This window comes from Carcharodon carcharias, chromosome 8, assembly GCF_017639515.1.
Source record: "Carcharodon carcharias isolate sCarCar2 chromosome 8, sCarCar2.pri, whole genome shotgun sequence".
Classification (NCBI taxonomy): Eukaryota; Metazoa; Chordata; class Chondrichthyes; order Lamniformes; family Lamnidae; genus Carcharodon; species Carcharodon carcharias.
The window spans coordinates 10,332,012-10,358,508 of NC_054474.1; the positions used below are offsets into that span (position 1 = coordinate 10,332,012).

Consider the following 26,497-nt stretch of genomic DNA (forward strand, 5'->3'; position numbering starts at 1 on the left):
CTCTTTACAAATACTAATTTTCTTTAGTTCCTCGGTTTCACAAGTCCCTTGGTCACCTAGTATTTCTAGGAGATTATCTGCATCTTCTTCCGTGAAGACAGATGCAAGGTAACTGTTCACCATTATAAATAAACTGTGAGTGAATACTCCTTGTTCACCATTATAAATTCTCCTGTCCCCACTTGTAATGGGCCCACATTTGTCCTGGCTAATCTTTTCCTTTTCATACACCTAAATAAGCTTTTATAGTCCACCTTTATGTTCCTCGCTAGTTTGCTTTCATATTCTCTTTTCCATTTTTAAATCACTTTCTTGGTGCTCCTTTGTTGGATTCTAAATTTCTCCTAATCCTCAGGCTTACCACTTTTTTTGGCATCTTTATAACCCACCTCATTTGATCTAGTGCAACCTTTAACTTATCTCGTTAACCATGGTTGATTTACATTTCCCTTTGTATGATTGTGCCTTAGATAAATGTTTATATGTTGTAGAGCATGTAGTATTTCTTTAGATACTAGCCATTGCCTGTCTATTGTCAACTCTTTCAGTGCATTTTTCAAATTCATCATAGACAACTTGCCCCTCACAGCTTCAAAATTTCCTTTCTTCAGATTTCACACCCTAGTTTCAGAATGAACTGTATTGCATTCAAACTTAATTCAAACTTCTATCATATCATGGTCAGTCTTTCCCAAAGGCTCCTTTACAGCAAGGAATCTAAGCCCCCTTTCACATTCCCATCCCCCTGCCAATCTAGTTTAAACCCTCCCCAAAAGCACTAGTGCATCTCCCTGTAAAGATGTTAGTCCTGGTCCTGCTAAGATGCAGCTCGTCTAATCTGTACAGTTCCCACCTGCCCTAGAACTGGTCCCAATGCCTCAGAAATCTGATGGCCTCCCTCCCATGCTTGTTCTCCAGCCACGTGCTCAGTCTATGCTCACTAGCACGTGGGACTGGAAGTAATATTGAGATTTACTGCTTTAGAGGTTCCACTTTTGCAACTCCTTCCTAGCTCCCTGAAATGTGCTTTCAGGGCCTCATCGTCCTACCTAAGTCATTGGTACCAATGTGGCCCACGACCTCTGGCTGTTCACCCTCCCCAAGGAAAATGCAGCTGCTCTGTGGCCTCCTTGGCCCTGGCATCAGGGAGGCAACATAGCATCCTGGAATCACAGAAATGCCTTGCTGTTCCTATAACTAGCATTCTTCATCTACCTTGCTTGCTTTCTTTAAGACATTTCTTAAAGCTGACTTACTTGACCAAACATTTGGCCATCTGATCTACATTTCCTTATGTGGCTAGGTATCATACTGTCATACTTCATTTTATAATTCTCCTGTGAAATGCATTGAGAGGTTTCATTATGCTAAAGGTGCTTTATAAATATAAGTTGTTGTTGGGATAGTAAGTGTAATGTGAAATTTGGTTAGTTTGATTTAAGTGACCAATATACAGCCCTTTGTTGTGTTATTCGTGCGAAGATACATTGTGACCTTATTTTTCAGTGTCATTGGGCAGTTGGATTTGGGAAACTTGCAATGTCATATATTTGAAAGTTGAAGAATTTAAATTGACTTCTATATAACTGCCAAAACAAAAACAGAAACAATGGATTTTGGATTTCCAGCATCCGCAGTTTTTTGTTTTTATCTCTATATAACTGCCATTTAGTTTGGATGCTGGTGAGAAGAATCATCAAAGCAACAAAGTTTCCAGGTAACATTCATCAAATCTCATCATGAATTCCCCTCACTTAAATTTATGGAGCTAACCGTCAAGTGAATGATTAAATTTAGATACCAACTATTAAGGAAATAAGGCAGCTATTTTAGGTTGATTTTTTTTCCAAGAAAGCTGAAATCCTGTCGGCAGGGGTAAAAGTGAGGATCGACTTCACTCCGGTGGGTGGCTGGACCCTGGAGTGGCATTTTGCCAGTGGCAGCTACAGGCCACTGCCAGGTCTACCATCATTGCCCCCAAATGCTGACAGACCCATTTGAGGGTTTGCAGCTCAGCAGCACCACCACTAGCGGTTATCAGTACTGCAGTTCCAGGGAGAGGCAGCCTCAAGGCACAGCACCCTCAAGGACATGACTTTGAGGAAGTCTGGGCCAAGCAGCCTGTCCCTGGCAATTTTGGGTAGGAGGGAGATTGTTATGGTGGCATCACCTTGGTTGAAGACATGTTTATGGCTGCTGAAGCCCCTCCAAGGGCCATGGAGCACACATTAAGAATAGCCCCACACTTGAGACCCTGCCTCCAGGATTAAACTCGTGTTAACCCAACATGGCAGGGGACCTCCACTATATTTTGTGGTCTCCTGCCTCCCAGCCCATCTCCAATGGGCTAAGAAAATTCAAGATGGTTAGATACTGGGTCTAGAGTCAGTCATGATTCTTGGAACATTCTCTGTACCAGTAAATTAATAGAGGCCAAGATTTACATGTACAGAATTTACATGAGCCTCACCAAACCAAAAGCTATATTTTGGGGCGTCAGTGCTTTCAGAGCTGGATCACTCTGAAACTTCTTGCTCCTTTGTCACATTGCTGTCACTTTGCAAAGGTGTACAGCAGTAGTTGGAAATGATCCAGGAAACTTATAGCCTGGGCAATAATGGAATTGACTACATTTTGCTTTTCAATTACCGGTAGATGTTGTGTAGAGTTAACTGATTATAATACATCACTTTGAGTTTCAGGAGAATACTTTGACCCCAAAACTGTTCTCTAGAGCACTAGCCTAGCAACATCCTTTTCAAGATTATCCTATTTTCATGGTGTTGTTCAATGTGAGTAAAAAGGATGTTTCCTAATATGCCATGGAAACACAAAGAATGACCAGTGCCATTGATTTAGAGTGACTGATTAAGTCAAATGTTTAGCACAACAGAATATCCTGGGACTTTTATCAGTATATACTAAAATAAATAGAGGCCAGTGACAGACGTTGATAGATTCTCTTTATAGGGCATTCTAAATTGATTGTATCATAAGTTTTTAGAGTGCTCTCTTTAGTAGTTTTCCTAACCATGTTCTTGCTGTTGACTTATATGTCTTCTCCCTTAAATTTTGATTTCCACCTATTTTGCTTTGGGTTGGTCAATATGTAACAGGAGAACCGTGATACAGAAGTATGAAATAAGTGTGATACTTATGAGAAGTGCATATATCCATAAGGCCTTTCTTAAATTTGGGTGAGCACCTCCGTTTAAAAAGGAATTTAGCCCAATTCATTACTATACAATTATTTTATTTCAGGACTTACATAATCAAATTTAACTAAGGCACTGAAATTATATAATGGAATAATAGATCAGACAAACTTTGGGTTTGTATCAGCATCAACTATTGAAAATAAAATAAACAATAGTGATGGATAAACTTTTCGATTTGTCTTTACATTGAAGTACAGGAAATATTATCATTGAGGAATCTGGGTTGATTCAACTTGAGATTGTTATATCATGTAAGAATATATTTATTGTTATTGTAGCTTTAATAATGATTTCAAAGTTGCAGTATTAATGATGACATACAATTTTTTTCGAACCCTTAAGTAAACTTGAGATCCTCAATTAATTAATGGAGTTTATATGTATTCTACTGATATTCTCACATTTGAGTGCAATAATACCTGGAGAAATTCAGTACCTACGATTCCCACCCTCCCAAACCCTCAGCCACATCCCTCCTCGCCTGCACTCTGCACACTAGTTCCAGATCTGGTAGTATTGGAGATGGGGTTGGGGAGAAAGAAGAATGAAAGGTTACCTATCACAAAGTTGGTGCTGGATACTGGACATATTTTTTTGATTAAATATATCAACATTATCAGATGGAATAGGCCAAATTGGGATCATTGTCATTCTACTTAAATAATGGTGACTCAGATGCTATGAATTATTTTCCTACTAGGATACTTGTTTCTTGTAGATACAATGATGCACAATGCGAATCATTTTCTTTCATTCTTGCAAGGTGCACTAACTTGTTCCTGTTTCTTTTGCTTGCCTTCACTCAAGCAGAAGTGTGAGGCTGATGTGTGATAAGCAGTGCCACTGGTATTACACTTTAAGAACTGGTAATGAGAAACCAATGTACCTGAAAGGCACAGTATTAAATGCATCCAAGGGAACATCCTGAAAAAGTGATGAGTAAAGATCTCTTTTATACAAAATTAACTTTGAACTGTTTGAATTTAATATAGGTCCAAATGCAAAATAACCATTCTCATCTAACAAAGCTATTCCCCAGACCACCCAATTTTCTTTCTCTCTTTTCCTGAAGATGCAGGCTTATGTTAGCTATTGTTGCAGAGTCAATAGCTGCCCCTTACTATAAGAACATAAGAAAGGTGTAATCTCCATCCTGTCATTCCTAAATACTTACATAAACCTAGACTGTTGAGGAATTAAAAACATTGAATGATTTTCCCCATTTCTAATAAGAAAACATTTCGGCTGTTATATTATCTACACCACTGCTTGAAATACAATCAGTTACTTGAACATAAATGAGGAATGACAACTAGAATTTAACTGCTCAGTATGGATTAGTGGTGCATCACATATTATCACATACAATTCAATATTATCATCTGCTCAATGGATTGAGGAAAAATGTGTTGTGTTTCTATATTCCAAGTGTACTAACTCTAACTCACATTTAGTTCACTGATATGAAGTTGTTTTGATTGTTTTTTTCCTAATGTACAGGTATCATTACTTCGCAGTCTTTAGATGTTGACAAGGTCAGAAGACAAACAACTGCTATTCTCTAAGGAATTATTCAAGAAGACTTATTCCAATCCAGCTACAAATCAGCACCAATCTTCACCTAAAGAGCGTTTAGTGAACATTTTTTGAGAACCATAATGTATAATTTCTTATGCTCTTGTTATAACTTGAATGCAGTAGCAAATGATGGACATCAGGCTATGTTACTTGGATTGTGCTATCCAAATGCAATAAAGTATGTTGAAGCTCTCTTTTATACTTTTGATATATCTCACAAAGCTCTATTTTTTGGTCTCCCATTCTCCACCCTCCATAAACCTGAACTCATGCATAACCCTAATGCCCCTATCTTAAATCATGCTATGTACAATGGAGCAGGCTTGTGAGATCGTATGTTCTACTCCCAATCCTATTTCTTATGTTCTTAGTTCCTGTGCTCACTGACCTACATTGGCCTCTAGTCCCACAATGCCATGATTTTAAAATCTTTAGCCTTGTTTTGCCTCTTCCTAAAAATGCTCCTTAAAACTCAGCCCTTTGACCAAGGTTTGGCCATGTTCCCTGATATTTCCAAATGTGGCTCAGTATCAAGTTTCATTTGATAACATTCATGTGAAGTGCCTTGGAATGTTTTGCTATGTTAATAGTGACAAATAAATGCAAGTTGTTGCTGTAGTTTTCTCCAATACTCGCAGAAAAGCTGAAAATGCATTCATGGGATGTGGCCATCTCTGGTGAGGCCATCATTTGTTGCCCATTCCTCATTGTCTTTGAACTTAGTGGCTTGCTAGGCCATTTCAGAGGGCAGTTAAGAGTCAACCACATTGCTGTGGGTCTGAAGTCACATGTAGGCCAGACCAGGTGAGAGCAGTAGATTTCCTTCCCTGAAGGACATTAATGAGCCAGCTGGATTTTTAAAAAATCAATGATAGCTTCATGGTCACCATTACTGAGATGAGTTTTAGATTCCAGATTTATCAATTGAATTTGATTTCCACCAGCTACCATGGTGGGATTTGAATTCATGCCTCTAGAACATTAGCTTGGCATTTATAATCCAGTGACATCACTACTACACCACCATCACCCCCATGTCACATTGCCTCATTTATTACATGTTGAAATTCTGTGTTTGTGAAATGACATTCTAAGCTTTAGAGAAAACATTAATAGTTATTGTGGTTTATCCACTGATCCTTGACTCAGCTCTTAACTGAGCCTTGACTCAGTTACCAGTGAAATTTTTCAAGGTCAAAGATACTATGTACTATGAATTAGACAAGATCTTGCCAATTTCACGTTATGCTTAACCTTCTTTGTCAGTAAATCTTTTAGGAGAAATGTACGGGAACTCTAAAGGAATCGAGGGATTTGAGGATTGGGTGGGAAAGTGCAGCTGAGTTCGAAGATCAGCCATGATATTATTGATAGTGGAGTAGGCTTGAGCAGCTGTCTAGCCCACTCCTGCTCCTCTATCTTGTGTTCTTATGGAAGGTCGTGTGACTAAGAGGTGATTCCAATAAAATAATGCTCTGGACCCATTCATAGGGCCACTTGGCAAGTTCCAATATAACTAGCCAGTCCATGGAAACAAGAAGGGAATGGAGATTGTACCAGGACTATATAGTATGCAGCATTTCTGGATGCATTTGTATTTCCAAATTTCCAAGGAGTTGACTTCACTTTTATTTTGCGGATGTTGCTTATATTAGGAAATATTTCTACTAGTCTTGGAAAACAGACCAAATTTTTAAGTACAAACATTAAATTAAGCCTCATTTGCACCATTGAGACTTGAATTCATCCACATTCTAATGCTCATAACCTAATCAAACTAAATCCTACTCAACTATCATTCCTATGAATGCTGAACTGCTTTGGGTATTGATCCAGCGATGCCTTCAAATCTCTCTGTGATTTCACTCCTCCCTCTTTCTGTGATCTTTCAGCCCTACAACACTAAACACTTTGTGTTCCTACAACACTGGCCTCCTCTACACCCCTCACTCCTGAGCCTTACCATTGTTGGCCATGATTTGAGCAGTTGATATGCTAGGCTATGCAACTCCCTCCAAATTGTTCCATATCTCTCACTATTCAGATACGCCCTGAAACCTAACTCTTTAATTAAGCTTTTGGCCACCTTTCCTAATATCCCCTTCTTTGGCGCAATGTCAATTTTTGTCAATTGCTCTAAGATATTTACCTACATTAAAGGTGGTATGTCAGTAAAGGTTTTTGCTTTTGAACAAGAACACCAGCTAAAGCTTTGCAGTTCAGCCCCAAGAGCCAATTTTTTTCTCTAACATAGCTACTAACAGTATGAAAAAATGCAGATGTACAGATATTCAGGAATGAATAAAGAGCTACTTTAGTTAGGGCAGAGTACTTATCTGTGTGCAGAAAGCTGTAAAGTTGTATAAGAAGTGAAACATTTAGTCATTAAAAACGCATACATGGTAAAGATTGTCCTGATCACGTTTACTTATACATGCAAAAACAGAATACATCCGAAAATAGACTAAGCATAAAAGATTACATTTGATGTTATTGAGAAAGAAAGCCACCTTTGGTACAAATGTAACAAAAATGCATAGTTTGCCGCAGGTGATTGAAAAAGAAAGTGACGTATTTTTGTGATTACTGATGTCAAAAATGTACAATATGCTTCAAATGAAAATTAAGCAGTAACAGCCTGACCTAGCTAAGGTGAGTAGCTGAAGCCAGTTTACTGTTTCATCCACATTCTGTTAGACACACAGAGGTGCATTTTGCCCTGCATGTAAAGTTAAAGAAATTTCATTCATTCAGCTTTCAAGGCTTTATAATAAGTTTAGTAAGATTATTTTCCCCAACTTTACACACAGAGGAAAATATATCTAACTGTCAGATGTTTGAATACCATATAAGTAATGGCAAATACATGCTGTTCTTCAATCCAAGTCACAATTTGTTGAGACATGGAGAAACTGCAGTCGCTAGTTTGGCATGACATGCATTGACTCAAGAACTTTTTAATCCATATTCCTGTGGAATAAAATCCTTATGCATTGGCACTAGAAATGATCACTGCTTAAAACAGCTTTTAGATTTTGTGTACATTTGTCTTCACGCATCTCAGGTGAATTCTGATTGCTTATCCAGCTGGCTAGTTCAAGATTTAATCAATATTCACTAACGTCATATATATTTTTTCACTTTAAACATGTATAGTACAGTTAATCTGTTCTGTAGTCAGACACTGGGAAAGACACTAAGGGTGTAAAATTGACAATACATATTTCACAAAAGGTGTTGGCTTCAATGTTATGTTAGCATGAAGTTATTTTGAATCATTTGTTTCTAATTTGTTTTTACCATTGACTTTCATGTGGTTACAGTTGAACATATAAGAAATGAAAGTTGGTCAACACAAGGAATAGAGCCAAGCTAAATAAAACCCTTTAACTAGAATTAGAAAACATCCAAGACAAACAAATTAGCATTTGAGTGCACACAACAATACTTCTTCCAAATGTGATTTTAAATTGAATTTACAGAACCCTTGTGTCTACCCTGATGATCTGACCTGGTTTCTGAGAGTTCTCAGATTGCTGTGACAAATGACGTTACTCATTCTGTGATTCCTCCTTGGCAGCTTTACTCTCTCGTTTTTCTGATCGTTTAGTACGCTTCTTCTTCTTTCGAGTGGAAGAAGCAGAATGTTGCCCATCCTGCTTGGCAACTTGGTCCTGTTTGCTAGATAGCATGACTGGAGTGCCTCCCATGTAGATGTTAGACTGATACTCATCAGGTTCCAAGTTTCCAAGATGCTGAGTTCCAAACCTGGGTGCCCAGGTAGGTATGCCATCTTCCAGATCTGGAGATGCTTTAATGTAGTCCACATCTGTAAAACAAATTACTCATGAGCACAAATACAATTGCTGACAAGAGCAGATTACCATATCTAGGAGGAATATGAATATATTCGTATTTTCCTGCATTTTCAGATATCTTCAGAAAGCCAACACATCTGGCTAACAATTTTCCACCATGCTATTAAATTGCCTTTGGTATTGTCCATGGTTAACTGATTAATATTTTATTAGTTACTGATTGTGCTAGAGTTGAGAGCTAGAAACTTGAAAAAACTTGATGTGTTGACTTAACAATGTCTGGAATTTTACCAGCCCTTTGGCAACAGGCTGGGAGGTGTGAAGGCAGGCAAAATAGCACAGGAAGGTTTCATTGGCCTGTCCAAAGTCTTTCTGCCACTATGCTAATTTGCCAGAGGCAGGCCAAGTTGGTGGGTCAGTCGCCTGTCGGGAACCCAATTGAGCCACTTTACTGGCCAATTATGGGCCACTTCCCACTGCCAATGGGCCACTTCCCATTTTAGCGGGTCAGCCAGCAAGTGGGGAAGTTGCAAAGCAAAACCTGGTGGCTTTGAACTCTGGGGAGGGCACCCTCATCTCTGTACGCTGATGAAGCAGTCCCCCATCAGCAATAGTTGCTACTATGGCACCTACGCCTCTTATGCACGACAGAAACATCCCCCCCAACACCCGGTGACCCCAACCCTTCGAGGTTGGCCATCCACCTCTAACAGTAATGCTGCTGAGATCATTCAGTTGGCTGCCCTCTGATTAGGTGGCAGCTCTTGGGCGCAGACCACCACCCTTAATTGGGGTGGCGGCACCAGTGGTGGCCATTTAATTGTTCACCACCGGCAATGTGCTTTCATGGGCCCCACCACTGGCTGAAGCTTTTGGCTCTGCGAATGCTACCACCTTTAGAAAATCCAGCCCAATTTCTCTCCAAGTATAATAATTGAATCACAACTTCTTGATCTTCTTCATACTCTTCAATAAAGACAATAGAAATCTGTCTTTTTTCAGTAGCATCCTTAATATAGGACAATGTCCCCAGATGCTTCACGGGAGCATTATCAAACAAATTTTTGACACTGAATCACATAAGGAGATAGGAATGCACATGACCAAAAGCTTGGCCAAGGAAGTAAGTTTTAAGTAGCATCCTAAAGAGGGTACCAGAGGAAGAGAGGCAAAGAGGTTTTAGGAGACATTTCCAGAACTTAAGGCCTTGATGGAGTGATTAAAATTGGGAATGTTCAAAATGGAATTGGAGGAGTGCAGATATCTCAGAGAATTATGGGGCTGGATGAGGTCACAGATGCAGGGTGGACTGACAAGTTAGAGACAGTGAAGGGGTTGACAGACTTGGTGGTAAGGTAGAGTTCGGTGTCATCAGTGTACATTTGGAAAATGATGCTGTCTTTTTGGATAGTATCACCAAGGGGCATAGATAGGGTTTAGATGAGATATGGGTGGTGGGGGGAAGTAAGGATAGGTCTTTGAGGGATACAGTTGGTAACGGTATGGAAGTGGGAGGAGAAGCCAATTCAGGTGATTCTCAGATGGATGATAATTGCTGAGCATTGGAGAAGGATAATGTGGTCAACTATGTCAAAGTCTGCAAACAGGTCAGGTAGGATGCAGAGGAATAGTTTACCACTGTCACAGTCACATTTTATTATTCCTTCATGGGATGTAGGCAACACTGGCAAGGCCAACATTTAATGTCCATGCCTAATTGCCCTTGAACGGAGTGGCTTGCTCAGCCATTTCAGAGGGTAGTTAAGAGCCAAGCATGTTGCTGTGGGTCTGGTGTCACATGTAGTCTAGGCCAAGTAAGGATAGCAGACTTGCTTCTCTAAAGGGGCATGAGTAAACTAGATTGTTTTTTGTGACAATCAATGATAGTTTCATGGTCTCCATTACAGAGATAAGCTTTCAATTCCTTATTTTTAATTTAACTTAAATTCTACCAGTTGCCATGGTGGGATTTGAGCCCATGTCCCTAAAGATTAGGCCTGGCCCTCTGGATATTGCTACCAAGCTACCACCTCCCCCATAGGCTGTCAGTGACTTTGAAAAGATCCAGAGGCAAGGGTGGAAACTGGATTGCAGGGATTCAAACATGGAGTTCCGGGAAAGAAGGGTACGGATTTGGGAGATGACAATATCTTCATGGAGCTTGGAGAGAAAAGGAGATTGAAGATGGGATGGTGGTTAGCAAGGATGGAGGAGACGACTAAGACCAATTCTTTCCTTTTTGATCAATCAAGAAAACCCACCAGAACTCATAATTGAGCCTTTTTTATGTGGAAATTCCTGACTGTAGCTATATTTATGTATGATCCATAAATTAATATCAATATACACACATGCAGGCACAAAGTAGCCACATAAAGCAGTAAAACACCCAAGTTAACATTTCTGTCTTCCTACATATCAATTCTAAAGTTGCAACTTATTTTAGCATTGCTTTCATCATCATGATTGTTAATTATACAAGAAAAGACTGGAAGAATGTTTGAAGCAAGAAAACACAATTCAGTTCATGTCAGTTGTTCTATTACACTATATACTTCTTTATCTAAACCATTCAGTACCATTTTAGATTTTCAATTTTTGCATCCTCATGCCTTAACTTAAACAATCTTGACATAATCAAGACCTTGACCTAAGGCAAAATTCATTACTTCTTTTCCTGATTTAAAAATGTGTCATCTATAGAAAACTCACTTCACACAGCACTTCTCGACAAATTTAGCAGTTGCACAAAATGAAAATCTCTATAAGAAATAAATAAATTGCATTTATAAAGCACATTTCATGTCTTCAAGATGTCCCACAGAGTTTTCATGATCAATTAGTTTTGAAATAAAGTCATGCTTGTCATATAGGCAAATCAATGAGCCATTTTGTGCACAGTACAGTTCCACAAACAGCAATGGGATTAAAGGTCAGTTAAATTGCTTTGGTTGGTTGAGGACCACATTGTAGCAAGAATCCTGGGAAAGCGTAACTCCTCTTTAAATTGAGTCGGTAACATCAATGTCTATTTCCACGGGCAGATGGGGCCTGAAATTAATAAAAATGGATGGAAGGGAAAGAGGAGAAAAAGGGGAGAGGTTGGAGGCTGAGGGAGAAGAGAAAAAGGGGCAGCTACAGAGAAAGAGGAAATGGAAGAAGGAGTAGGGGAGTAAAGAAAATGTGGTGGGGGCAGAAGAGGATTCTTGATTTTTTAAAATTTATTCATTCAAGGAATGTAGGCGTCACTGGCTAGGCCAGCATTTATTGCCCATCCCTTGCTGCCCTCAAGAAGGTGATGGTGAGCTGCCTTTTTGAAACGCTGCAGTCCATGTGATGTTAGGAAGGGAGCTCCAGGATTTTGACCCAGCGATAATGAAGGAATGGTGGTGTAGTTCCAAGCCAGGATGATGTATGAATTGGAGGGGAACTTGCAGGTGGATGGTGTTCCCATGCACCTGATGCTCTTGTCCTCCTAGGTGGTACAGGTTGCAGGTTTGGAGATGCAATCATCTAGACAAGTGGGGAGTATTCCAACACAGCCCTGATTTAGAGGGGTCAGGAGGACCCCTATCCACAGAATTCCCAGCTTCTGACCTGCTCTTGTAGCCACAGTATTTATATGGCTGGTCCAGTTCAGTTTCTTGTCAATGGTAACCCCAGGATGCTGATAGTGGGGGATTCAGTGATGCTAATCCATTGAACGTCAAGTGGAAATGGTTAGATACTCCCTTGATGGAGTTGGTCATTGCCTGGCACTTTTGTGGTGCAAATGTTACTTGCCACTTATCAACCCAAGCCTGAGTGTTGTCCAGGTCTTTCAGCATATGGGTATGGATTGTCTCAATATCTGAGAAGTCACAAATGGTGCTGAACACAGTACAATCATCCATTAGCATCCCCACTTCTGACCTTATGATGGAGGGAAGGACGAAGCAACCAGGCCTAGGACACTGCCTTGAGGATGTCCTGTAGTGATGTTCCAGGACTAAGATCACTGATCTCCAACAACCACAGCCATCTTCTATTGTGCCACGTATGGCTCCAACCAGTAGAGAGTTTTCCCCCTGATTTGCATTGTTACGACTAGTTCCTGGGCGAGATCCCCATTTATTTTGACCGGTCAATGGGTGAGGTCCCCAATTTGTTAACTTCCCAAATGGGATCCCAATTGTGTTATGCCCTCAGTTGAGGAAGAATGAGCTGTCTCCCCTTCTTTAATCAACTCCCTCGGTTCATTACAAGGTTAGTTTAAATGGGATTCCCTTACCCCATGTGGATGCCTTTTCCCAATCCAAATGTATTTTTTTTTTTAGAAGAAGCCAATTTAATCAGACTTTCTTGAGTCAAGGGAGTAAATTTATTAGTTCTAAAACCCGTGCATGATGATACGATGCGGCTGTTAAGTTGGGTGATTCTGGTAGAGCTGACTTTGGCAGTTTCATAGTTGGTTTGGCGGCAACACATGATTCTGCAGGGCAGCTGAAGAAGCTGTCCTATTTTCTTTTTGATTGTGGCTTCTGCTGAGCCTTGCCTCCAGCAACAGGAGAGAGAGAGAGAGACTTCACCTGCAGAGGTGACTCATTGATCTTATTGTGTTGTCACTCTCACAGCACACCAGCAAACACTGCACTGATCTGCAGCTAGCTTTTTAACCCATTTTCCCTGTGTATTTCATGAGAGGAAATAGTCACCTTGCATCCATCTCAGAACTATTTACACATTCTGAGATATAAATTAACAGGAGATGGATTTTTGAGTGACTGCTGAGACATACAATCAGTCTTTTGTCTCTGCAACCACGGGAGATTCAAGTTCAGTCTTTTGTATCTTTCCTATCTCCTTTTCAAGTGTCTCTGCGTGAAGAAGGCCATGACACCTTTTCAGGTGCAACATTCCATGTTCTCTCAGGATATGTCTGTCAGTACAATCCACATAGGAGTTTTCCAGAAAGTGGTCACTTGACATTATCAACCATCTTTTGCTGAGAGTCCTTGTTTGTATTTCTTTAAAAACACACAAATCTTCCTTAAAAAGCTCAATATGCTTAAGTAATTCACAGTTGTAATTGGCTTTTCATGTCGCATTGATTTCAGTTTTGCTTGGGCTCCTTGATGCCACACTCAGTCAAATGCTGCCTTGATGTCAAGGGCAGTCAATTTCATCTCACCTTTTGAGTTCAGCTCTTTTGTCCTTGTTTGGACTGGGGCTGTAATGAGGTCAGGAGCTGAGTGGCCCTGCCAGAACCCAATCTGACTGCGAGTGAACTGCTTATTACTGAACCAGTCTTGCTTGAAAGCACTACTGATGACCCAACAACCCCTCCCACCGCTGATGACTGAGAGTAGACTGGTGGGGTCGTACTTGGGCTGGGTTGGATTTGTCCTGATTTTTGTGGATAACACAATGGATGCTAAAAAAAACTTCAACAGCTCCACAGTGGCACTTTAGTTTCTCAAGGGTGTCCTCATCATCTGCCAAAACATTAGCAGAGGATCCCTGAAAGCCACCAAGTAATGGTGCAAACTATGTGATGGCAAATTCACAATGGATCATTGATAGAAACCCTGTAGAAACCCAATCCCTCAGTATCAATTTCATGTTGACACACTGATAAATGATTTGTCATCGACGCTGTGTGTAGGAGTTTTCAATGCATTTAGGAAGAGAAAATTCTGAACTAATCAGAATCGTTAATATGTAGCTGATGTCTATGGTGAATCTTGATCTGTTGATTGACATCACCATTCACTCTCTCACACATACCCTCACATGTCCATCTGGCCTCATCTCCTCTGGAGACTACTTCCCAGCCCTCACCATCTTGAGGTCACTTGCACAGATCAGCAGGTGCCCTCACACACAACCTGGGATACCCACCTTCCCCAGTACAGGGTACAGTCCTCACCCCGTAGCCTCTTTTCTTGCCTGAAGCCACTTCTCCCACTTCCTCACTCAGCTGTTGAAAAGCCACCCCTGCCTTACAGTTGTGGAGCCTCGTGACCCTCCCCTGTCAAAAGTGATGTGGTGCTGCCTGCGAAGCCTGGCACTGATGACCGTGAGCGCAGCCCGAAGCAAGGTAGGAAAACAAATCTCGAAGTCCAGAGTGAAGTGCAGCTCACCTGGCACAAATTGCTAATGTACGGTTGTGAAGCACATCGGCGTGCAATCTCACCGACGTGCCTGGATTATCCAGCGTTGGGGGCTGATTCCAGTGAATTTGGGTTATAATGAGATGCTAAGGTATTGAAATTATGTTCTCAACATGCGAGGACGGGAAACACAGCAAACTGGTTTTACGACAACCTGAAACCGATTTTTGCGACTGCTCGATAGTTCCCACTCCCGTCCACTATGACGCAAATGAGAGTGGATGATTCTGGCCTTGGACTTATGGGGTGAACAATCATGAGTTCAAAAATACTTCACACCACAGTTTAGTTCAGGTTTTTGGTGCTCCAACCTCCTGTGCCTTGTTGTCATGCATGTTAAAACATTATCAATGCATTCCAGTTCCTGCTTTACCAATTCTCCTCTTCTCCCCTGAAACTCGTGACCTATTTTGGAACTAGTGTCAATATGAACTAACAACTTCTGATACTACAGTGAATAACTACTCTTTATATTTAAGCCTCCATGATGAAAGTCAGCCAGCTGTTCATCTTTTGTCAGTGATGTTTGGGGGGGATGGAATCACATTTCATGAAGCTATTAATGTATATAATATTTTAGAAAATATTTTTCTTTTAAAATAGAGGTTTAGTCTGAGGCTGAGTCTTAATTGGATTAAAGCTGGCTAGTCTGGTGCTTTGAGGGTACTAGCTTTGATATGGAAGAGAGATAGTGTGCATTTGCAATTTTTGAATAGAGCATTCTAGAAGTGGGGTGTATGCAGATACCAAGCCATATGTTTATATTGCTAATAAAATTGGTACTATGAAAGGGGTTTCACTGTTAAAAGGTGAAGTTCAAAGAGGCTGGTGAGACAATGAGAGTTTGAATTCAATCAGTGGTGGTAGGTATAACTTCAGTAGTTTTCGGGTGTGCAGAGCAGAGGCAATGTGAGATCAAAAGGTAGCTGCAAGCCTCCAACTGGCTCCACAGTGAAAAGAACCCCATTTTGAATTTGTACAGTGAAAATGCTTTCCTGCTGTCTGGTTAAGATTATGGGTTGCTGTCGCCTTAAAGGAGATTAGTTTGGGAATTTGTTAAAAGTTATGATAGTAGTAATATGTAGCCATGTGTATATATTTTAACCTGTGTAAATCAATAAAATGTTTATATTAGTTTAATGGAAAGCCTCGAGAACTAGTGATCTGTTTCCTGAGTTTAGGGTCGCATCTCAAACATAACACTCAAAATTATAGGTTATGACAATTGTTTAAAGTTTCCCTCTGGGAATTTTAAATAACTCCACCTTACCAACTGAATCAGTCACAACACAGAGCAGAGCACCTGTCTGTTTTCACCTTACAGCAACATACCCACACTTTACAACAGTGGTCACATCAGGTAACTCTGTGTAGGCCTTCAGATCTTTGTGGTCTACCTGCTTCAATAATGCATCACTTCACATACTTGCCTATGAAGATTTGGAATATTTCATCTGGATGCCATTAGGAAAATTAGTAGAAAGTGAAAAAGACAAACCAATACAATCAAGGTATCACAATAACTTAAAACGCGTCCCATAGCACTTTAATATAACTTAATTTTGTGTTTTTTGTGGCAGCATAAAGATGCTATTTTCATTTCTTTTAATTTAAGGGAAATTTGAAGCTAAGCAATAGACTTAAACACCAAACATAGAACAGGAGCCAAAACAAAAAATGCTGTAAAAAATCAACAGGTCTGACAGCATCTGTGGAGAGAAAGACAGGTTAATGTTGCGAGCCTGAATGACTCTTCTTCAGTCATATGAGCTCAAAACGTTAACTCTGGGCAGGATTTTCCTCTCGGCGATTTGGGGGCGGGGCCCACTCGCCGCGGGGAAAATGACGTGGGATGACGTCGGGAGGAATCCCTGACGTCATCCCGGTCCCTTTAAATTTTTAGGAAGGCGGGCGGACAGCGAAATCAGCTGTCCGCCCGCTGACCTGTCAATGGCCAATTGAGGCCATTGACAGGCTCATTAAGATAATTAAAGACCTGCCCGTCCAAGCTTAAGGCTGGCGGGCAGGCCAGGAGCCCCAGTGGGCTCCAGATTGTTCACGAAACTTTATCCACTGGCGGGATGAAGTTTCATGTCTGTTTTTTTTTAAACATTCAATAAATTTTATGTGTGTATTATTAACATGTCCCATCTCATGTGTCATTGTCACATGAGGGGGACATGTTAATAATTTCAATACTTATCTATTTTTAGACTTTACTTACCTGTCACGAATCTTCCTGAGACGGCACTTTGCCTCAGGAAGCAGTGCGCTCTTTGACAGATGGGGAATCTCTACTCCACCCCCCTCGCACAGGAAGCGCATAACGCTTCCTGTCGGGCAGGCCGCCCACTCAAATTGGCAGCGGGCCCCGTTTTGGTGGCGGGGGTCAGCTGTCCGTCCGCCGCCAAGCCGATGGGGCCCGCACGCCAACCGAGGGCAGAATTCTGTCTTTCTCTCCTTGGATGCTGTTAGACCTGTTGAGTTTCTCCAGCATTTTTTGTTTTTGTTTCAGATTTCTAGCATCCGCAGTATTTTGCCTTTATAGAACCGGAGCAGGAGGTAGAACTCCCACCCTTTCTGTCAGCGCAGTGTTCGATGCATTTCAAGGGCCAGAACTCATTACCATGCAGTTGGCGACCTGCCTCACTTAAATTGGAATTCAGTTGTTGCAAGTCATTGATACCTGTAATATCAGGTGATGTGAAAGTTGATGTTGCCACTCGGCCACTGGAGGATGGAAAAGGAGGAGGGTACTGACTTTCAAGAAGTTTCTCTGTTCTTCTGAATTCATTTGTTTATGATTGGCTGCACATTTATAGGTAACTATGATCCTTAAGTGTCTTGCCCAAGCATAAGGAATGAGAGTCAATACATTATTCAACTATGCCGTGCAGCTAGTTGGAGCTGGAAGCTGATTCCATCTGCAGCCACTATGTATAGAAATGTGTTTTAGCTTCCAGCAGAACAGTGCACAGGATTAGGAACATATACTACATAGTCCACCCTTAGTACGGAAAATCAAGGTGTAATTGGTCATTGGCAGCAATGGAAAACTGATTATTGGTAGCTCATTTTATATCTCAACAGATATTGTTTCCCATTCAAATTGGGCATGCTGCAGAATAAGCTGCTGGTTTACTGTCAACAGTTTTGCATCACTACTGAAGATCAATTTCAGTCCCACTGAAATTATTTCATTGCCCATAATAACATCTCAGCTTGCTCACTTGGAGAATAGCACCAGAAACTACTGAACTCCATGGCTAGGCTTTGTATACTTATTATACTGCCTTTACTAACTGTGCCGTTGGGGAATTATTCCTAATTTCCATTTTATCAATTGCTCCTTACTAGAGGAGCTAATGCTGCCAAAATATATATATATATTTTAATTCATGTATTTTCCCTGCAGCATTTTCAAAATAAACACATTTGTGCTTCTATATTCATGAAGTTTTTAATTTTAGGCACCCTGGTTCTTTAGTGAACAAAGGGATAATTATTTTGATGCTGCTTTATTTGACAAATGGAAAAGAAAATAAATTAATTCCATTTGATGGAAACGTGTTGGCAGTAACCTCAAGATGTAAAATATTGGCTGCAGGCACAACGTGCTCATAAATTTGAAATTGGTCAGTCGAGAAATATATTAATTAGCTTCAGAACAAATTGTAGTGATGGAACAATGAGCTCTGAATGCTTTACATAAATTATACAGGAATAAATTGGATGCTGGAATGGATTTGCATCTACACCCTTTTCCTGTTATTTCAGTTCCAACAAATGCAACACCACTGTCAACCTAATAATTGCATAGCCTAAAGTTTTGGTCACTCAGTACCAGATATTTGGTGCTAAATGTCTTTCCAAGCCTCCAGTATGGCAGTGAAGAACGACATGTTCATTATGAGCAAGAAAAGCGCTGAATGACATACAGGCAAACATCAAAAAAATTGGTATGCCGTGCTCACACCTGAAAAAGCCATTAGACTCTTTTTAAATGCAAGTCATGGATCTAACACCTGAGGACCCCATTGCAAGTTTGCCCGTCACCCCAACAGAGGCATACACATGATCTTTCCTCGACACCGATCACTACCCCAGCCATTGATGGACTCAACACCTCCTCGCCCATGCTGCCTGGCCAGGGACAATTTTCAGACAGCCAAAGTAATTTTCAAAAATATTGAAAACATTCATTTCCTCCATTCTGTTTTCTATGATAACTTGCTGGGACCAGTGTCCTCGCCAATAGTATAACTAAAGTTGGAGACAGGGCTTTAAACAAAGGGATTGGGGAGAGGATTCCGGTGAAGGGAGATTTAGATATACAAAGAGAAATATTGAGTCATCAGAACAGTCTAATGATATGGGTAAAGGCAGCAGAATAGGCAGGAAGTGACAGTGGGTTTAACATAAATTGTACATCAGCAAATAAGGTCATTACAGGGAACAAAAGTGAAACAATGAAATTAAAGGTTCTTTATCTGAAAACATAGCATCTGCAATAAGATGGGAGAACTAGTGTAACAAATAGTGGTGAATGGCTTAGATCTAATCACCATTACAGAAACATGGCTACAGGGGATCAAAGTTGGGAAATAAATATTGTTGGGCACATAATATTTTGGAAAGATAGACAGGATGGCAAAGGAGGAGTGATAGCCTTGATAGTAAAAGATGACATAAGAACATTAGTGAGAAAGGCCTCAGAAGATCATGAAGTAAAATCAGCATGGATGGAAATTAGGAAAATCAAGAGTCAGAAAACACCAGTGGGATTGATTTATAGGCCCCCTAAAAATAGTTATAACATTGGACAGAAATTACTGAGGCTGGTAACAAAGGCAATGTAATAATCGTTGGGGGCTTTAATCTTGATATCGACTTGGACAATCAAATTGACAAGAGTGGTCTAGAAGATGAGTTTGTAGTATGTTTATGTGACACTTTCTTGGAGCAATATGTTTCGGAACTTACTTGGGATAAAGCTTTTGTGGATCTAGTATTGTGTAATGAAGCAGGGTTAATTAATAATGTCACGGTAAAACATCCACAGCGAAATAGTGATCATAGTATCACTGAATTCCATGTTAAGTTTGAAAGTGACATACCCAGCACAAACAATAGTCTTAATATTAGACAAAAACAATTACATAGTCTTGAGGGGGGGAATTGGCTAATTATGTTAATTGGGTAAATAGACTAAAAGGTATGGCGATAAATGAACAGTGGGAGCCTTTACAAAAAACAAATCAAAATGTTCCGCAAAAATACATTCCACTGAGAAACAAAAACTCAGCAAGAAAGACCCATTTGTGGTTCACTCAGGAAGTTATGTATGGTATTAGATTGAAAGAGGAGGCTTGCAATCTTTCAAAATAAAAGCAAGTCTGAGGATTGGGAGCATTTTAGAAACCAGCAAAGAGTCACTAAAAAGCTGATAAAGAGGGGAAAAATAGAAAATGAGAGTAAATTAGCCAGAAATATAACATAACAAAAACAGAATTACCTGGAAAAACTCAGCAGGTCTGGCAGCATCGGCGGAGAAGAAAAGAGTTGACGTTTCGAGTCCTCATGACCCTTCGACAGAACTTGAGTTCGAGTCCAAGAAAGAGTTGAAATATAAGCTGGTTTAAGGTGTGTGTGTGGGGGGCGGAGAGATTGAGAGAGAGAGAGGTTGGGGGGGGGTGACAACCACACCTGCCCACCCCCCCACCTCTCTCTCTCTCTATCTCTCCACCCCCCACACACACACCTTAAACCAGCTTATATTTCAACTCTTTCTTGGACTCGAACTCAAGTTCTGTCGAAGGGTCATGAGGACTCGAAACGTCAACTCTTTTCTTCTCCGCCGATGCTGCCAGACCTGCTGAGTTTTTCCAGGTAATTCTGTTTTTGTTTTGGATTTCCAGCATCCACAGTTTTTTTGTTTTTATCAGAAATATAACATATTGTAAGAGTTTTTATAAGTATATAAAAAGGAAAAGAGTGCCTAAATTAAACGTTGATCCCTCAGAAGGAGGGGCAGGTGAAATTATCATCGGGAATGAGGAAATGGCGGAGGCTTGAACAAATATTTTGTGTCTGTCCTCACAGTAGAAGACACAAGTTTCATACCGGAAATGGATAGTAACCTAGCGTCTAAAAGTAGTGAGGAATTTAAAGAAATTAATATCAACAGAGAAAAAGTATTGGAAAAATTTAAGGACTAAAACCTGATAAATCCCAAGGACCTGATGGCCGACATGCTAGGGTGCTAAAAGAGATAGCTACAGAGGTAATGGATGTGCTAGCTGTGATTTTTCCTAAATTGCTTAGATGCGGGGATGTTCCCATCAGATTTGAAGTTGGAAAATGTTACACCTCTGTTCAAGAAAGGAGGGAAAGAGAAAAACAGGCCAGTTAGTTTAACATTAGTCGTTGGGAAAATGCTGGAATCTGTTATTAATAAAGTCTTAACAATGCACTTAGAAAAGCATTGTAGATTAGAACAAGTCAACATGATTTTACAAAAAGGAAATCCCATTTAACAAATTTATTAGATTTTTTTGAGGATGTAACTAGTTGCTGTAGGTCCAGAGGACCATAGGCTCTCATCAGAGAGAGAAGACTGGTTGTGAGTTTAACCTGAGGGTCACCACACCTCATGTGAGGTTGAGAAGGTGGGGCCTTCATTGATGACCTCAGCCAGTACAGGAATTAAACTCACACTGTTGGCATCACTCTGCATCACAAAACAACCATCCAGTCAACTGATCTGGGGTAGATAAAGGGGAGCTAGTAGATGTAGTATACCTGGGTTTCCAAAAGGCATTTTATAAGGTTCCACGCAAAAGGTTAGCAGGCAAGATATGGGCTCATGGAGTTCAAGGTATTATATTTGCATGCATTGAGGATTGGTTAATGGACAGGAAGCAGAAACCGGGCATGAATGGAGTGTTTTCAAGTTGGCAGGCAGTGAATAGTGGAGTGTTGCAAGGAACAGTGCTGGGGCCTCAGCTATTTTCAACCTGTATTAATGACTTAGACGAAGAGACAGAGAGTAATGTTGCTAAGTTTGCTGATGATGCAAAGCTAGGTTGAAAGTTAAGCTTTGGGGAGGACAGAAAAAAACTGCAGAGAGAGATAGACAACTTAATTGAGTGGGCAACAAAATGGCAGATGGAGTATAATGTAGGTAAGCATGAAGGAAACGAAACGTAAGAATAGAAAAACAAAATATCTTTCAAAAGGTGAGAAACTTGTAAGTGTTGATGGTCAAAGAGACTTGAGTATGCTTGTACAAAAATGCAGAAAGTTAGCATGCATGTAAAGCAAGCAATTAGAAAGGCAAATGGCATGTTGACCTTCATTACAAGGGGATTGGAGTACAAGAATAATGAAGTCCTGCTACAATTTTACAGGGTTTTGATAAGATGACAGATGTACAGTTTGGTTTCCATATTTAAGAAAAGATATAATTGCATTGGAGGTGGTGCAGAAAGTTCACTAAATTGGTCCCTGGGGTGAGGGGATTCCCTATAATGATAGGGTGAGTAAATTGGGCTTTTTTTCTCTGGAGTTTAGAAGAATAAAAAGCAATCTCATTGAAACATTCAAGATTGTGAAAGGGCTTGAGTGGAGATTGTTAGAGAGTCTAAAACATGGAGCACAGTCTCAGGATAAGGGGCCGATCATATAGTACTGAGATGATGAGAGTTACTTCACTCAAAGGATTCTGAAACTTTGAAATTCTCTACCCCAGAGGGTTGTGGATGCTCCATCATTGAATATGTTTATGGCTGGTCTCTCAGAGAATCAAGGGTACGGAAACTGGACAGGAAAGTGGAGTTGAAAGCTAAGATCAGCCATGACTGTACTGGATGGAAAAGCAGGCTCGATGGGCCATGTAGCCAATCCCTGCTCCCATTTTTTGTGGTTTTGCATTTTGCTGAGAGCCCATTCTTATGTTCTTAGTAACGTTTCACTGGCAGTCCATATAACTGTTTTGAATGGGAAGTTTATGCATCGAATTTGACTATTACTTTCCTATATTCAGTTATTGTTTATTACTTTCTTTTGAATGTGAAATGTACTGGAGAAAAGATCTTACGACTTGGGCATGAGCATGTGTGACAAAACACGAGCCTTTTAGAAATATATATATGAAAATTTATATCTAATAATACTAAACATTTAATTTTGTGATATTTGGCAATACAAACAGGATGCAACTTTCTCATATTCCAATCTCCTCAGAAATTCCCTGTTGGTAAAAGTGTTTCTGTGGCTGGCATACTGGCCTTATATTGATGCAGCCTTCACAAGGAGAGGTTTCATATTTAATTAGATCTGTTTTGACAATTGGTTCTCAGAATTAAAGGCTAGTTTCTGAATATATTACTTTCTGATGTTCTCTTCACTCCACCAGTCCTTGCTCAAAATGATTATTTTTATGTTGGTGTGGATAATGATTGTCATTGTGCTACCTGAAGCTATGATGAGTCACCACTTAACCCTCAATACTGTGGAGACTAAAAAGAAGTGGGGACATATATACCAGAAGTGAAAACAATGCACAATTGTTTTTGGTTACTTACCCAAGACCAAGCAAACCATTTGATGTGCCCCGTCTACTAACTTGGCTGAACTCCGCTAACACACAGTTTAGGTTAAAGTTGTCTGATCTTTGTGGTTCACTGCACCATTTGGTGCATGGACTCACTGAGCCATGGATGGTGTCACTAAGATAAATTCTTGTTGTTTTTGTAGTAATCATAATCACCTCAATAGAACTGATTAGAATTTATTGCACATATAGTTCACCTGCTCTATGCTGGTGCTGATGTTCCACGTGAATCTCCTCGCACTCTACTTCATCCAACCCTATAACCCTCACCTTCTATTCCTTTCTCCCTCATGTAACTTTGCCTTAAATATCTACTGTACTTTCCTCAGTTACTCACTGGAGTTAGAATCATAGGAAAGTTGTGGCACAGAATGAGGCCATCCAGCCCATCATGTCTGCATTAGCCGAAAAAGAGGAAAGAAAGAAATTAGCTGCTCATTTTAATCCCACTTTCCCACAGCTGGCTTGTAGCCTTTCAAATTTTGCACTTCAGGTACCTTATAAATGAGTTGAGCATTTAAGTTTCAACTACCAATTAAATCCTTCTACCAATCACCTTAAATCTATGCCCTCCAGTAACTGACCCCTCAACTAAGGGAAACAAGTCTCTCCTGTCTAGCCTATCTAAGCTTCTCATAATTTTGTACACCTCAACCAAGTCACCCCTCAGGCTTCTTTGTTCTATGGAAAACAACCCGAGCCTATCCGATTTTTCTTCATAGTTGCAATTTTCAAACATCTTTGAAAATCTCCAGAGCAATTATGTCCTCCCTGTAATGTGGTAACCAGAACTGTACATAAATTTCCAGCTGTGGCCTAATCATCATTTTATACAGTTCCATCATTACATCCCTGCTTTTATATTCAATATCTCGATCAATCAAGGAAAACATTCTATATGCTTTCTTTACCACTTATCAATCAGTCCTCCGCCTTCAGAGACCTGTGGACATCCACTCCAAGGTCTCTCACTTCCTCAATCCCTCTCACCAACTTTCCATTTATTGAGTATTCCCTTGCATTGTTTGCCCTCCCCAAATGCATTATCTCATACTTATCCAGATTGAATTTCATTTGCCACTTATCTGTCCACTGAACCAAACCATTTATATCATTCTGGAGTTGACAGCTATCCTCTTCACTATCAACTACACAGTCAACTTTTGTGTCACCTGCAAATTTCCCAATCCCACATTTAAGTCTGAATCACAAATATATATGTCAAACAGCAAGGACCCTGTGAACACCACTGGAAACCGCTTTCTATTTGCAAAAACATCCATCGACCATTACCCTTTGTTTCCTGTGGCTAAGCCAATTTTGGATCCAAATTTGCCACCTTCCTCTGTATCCCATGGGATCTCACTTTTCTGACCATCTGCCATGTGGGACTTTGTCAAATGTCTTACCTGTGAGTTCCGTATTCTATTTTTCTTTTGCAAAAGATATTGTGTTGTTTTCAGATTCACTTGGGGTGAGGTGCACCCAGCTTACTCACTAGAACAATTGGATAACTATGACGATGGAGTATTGTGGCGTTGAATGGCAGAACAGCATGGAATGGAAGACAGAGAGGCCATGCGCTCATTGTTAATTCATATTGATATGATGTCACCTTTGCCCTATCCTTTGGGCCAACACTGACAAAGGCAAAGATGCTTAGGTCTTTTGCCAGAGACATGGAGCCTTGTTTCAGGTTCATTTTATTGCATATAGAACAAATATTCATACATTTCCCTTTCATGATTTAGAATTAACAGGTATGCAATGAAAGGGCCTCCCCTGGTCCCTGTGGGAGCTTCATGATCAAACTGTGACATGGCAAAGAGGGGGATAGTTTCAGGAAGAAAAAACCTGAACGGATCAATATGAAGACTCAGCACCCAAGTGGGCATATTTTCTCTGCCATGATCCCTCACAAAATGATCTGGATTAAGCAGTTGACGATAAGCCAGCTTGATGCATGGCATTTAATTTGTTTATTTATAACATAAATTGGTGAATTAGGTTTGGCAGTACTATAAATAGTTACAAGAGCTGCAAGCAGCTAATACTGAATCTTCACATCTCCAGCTGATGCAACCATTGTTCATACTGTCATCACAAAGATACTGGTGATGTACTCTTACATGTTATAGTGAGCTATGCTGCTTACCAAGTCACATATGAAGAGTTCCTGTTGCCTTCTATCTGCCGAACAGAGATATCAGCCCAAGCTTTTCAGGCATTTAGTGAGTTTTGGAAGAAGGGGCTTAAATGGCATGGCTGCTGATTACAAGCCCAATGACAGAAGGCTGAAACCAAGTCAATCCGCTACGACAGACTTGACAGACTATCTGACTCAGCAGGCCTTAAGAAATCCTAGGCATTGTTGATGAATGACCAGCCAATCTTCTTCATTAATGGCACTCAGAGGGACAGACTTGCCACTGGGATTTCTCTCACTGACCCCCACTGGACATGATAAGCAGCACAAAACTTACTAGTGGCATGCACAATACATTTCTAGCTGTCTAAATTCTAGCAGCTCTCTTGTGCACATATCAGAATTCGCGAAGTTTTGGCTCTTGCCAATCTCCAAAATTTATTCCTGTACCTCCCCATGAGAGGACAATGAACACTGCGTATGGGGTAAATAGAAATTCAATGTACATTAATTCTTGCAGTGACTTAGTTTTGAAAACCTTTAAGCATGCTTATGGGTTGCAATCCATGTTCACAGAGTCCATGATTAAAAAAGAAATGAAAATCATTACAATCCATTTTTTGAAGTACAATAATATGGACACTCAATGTTGCCAGAAAGTCAAACAGAGCCAAATGCTGCAGCCTGAAATGAAATTTTCATGGATTTAATGAAAGAAAAAGCAATATAATGTTATTTAATTAGGTGACAGAAAACTCTAGGGTTGAAAGATGGCCAAGAGTGGTAATTTTCTGAAATGCTTTATTGGGCATAATCCTCCTCACCACCCACTTGTGAAATGCCATAATAAAACACTTTAAATGGCCTTGTTGATCTTCTCAATCAGAAACAAGTGAAAAATATTAGCTTTGTGTTTTGGGCCTAGAAATTTGGGGGGGTCACAGGTTACAAAACAGATGCCAGTCTTCAGC

The 26,497-nt window shown here is 40.3% G+C and overlaps 1 protein-coding gene across 1 annotated transcript in view; it reads right to left on the minus strand.

Moving 5' to 3' along the window:
• Positions 1-7,203: 7,203 nt before the first annotated feature.
• LOC121280827 (protocadherin beta-15-like) overlaps positions 7,204-26,497 on the minus strand; it is a 183,852-nt gene continuing 164,558 nt past the window's right edge. The window contains exon 4 of the mRNA XM_041193098.1: positions 7,204-8,625. Within this exon, the coding sequence (XP_041049032.1) occupies positions 8,348-8,625 (278 nt within the window). The 3' untranslated portion in view covers positions 7,204-8,347. The remainder of the gene's footprint in view (positions 8,626-26,497) is intronic.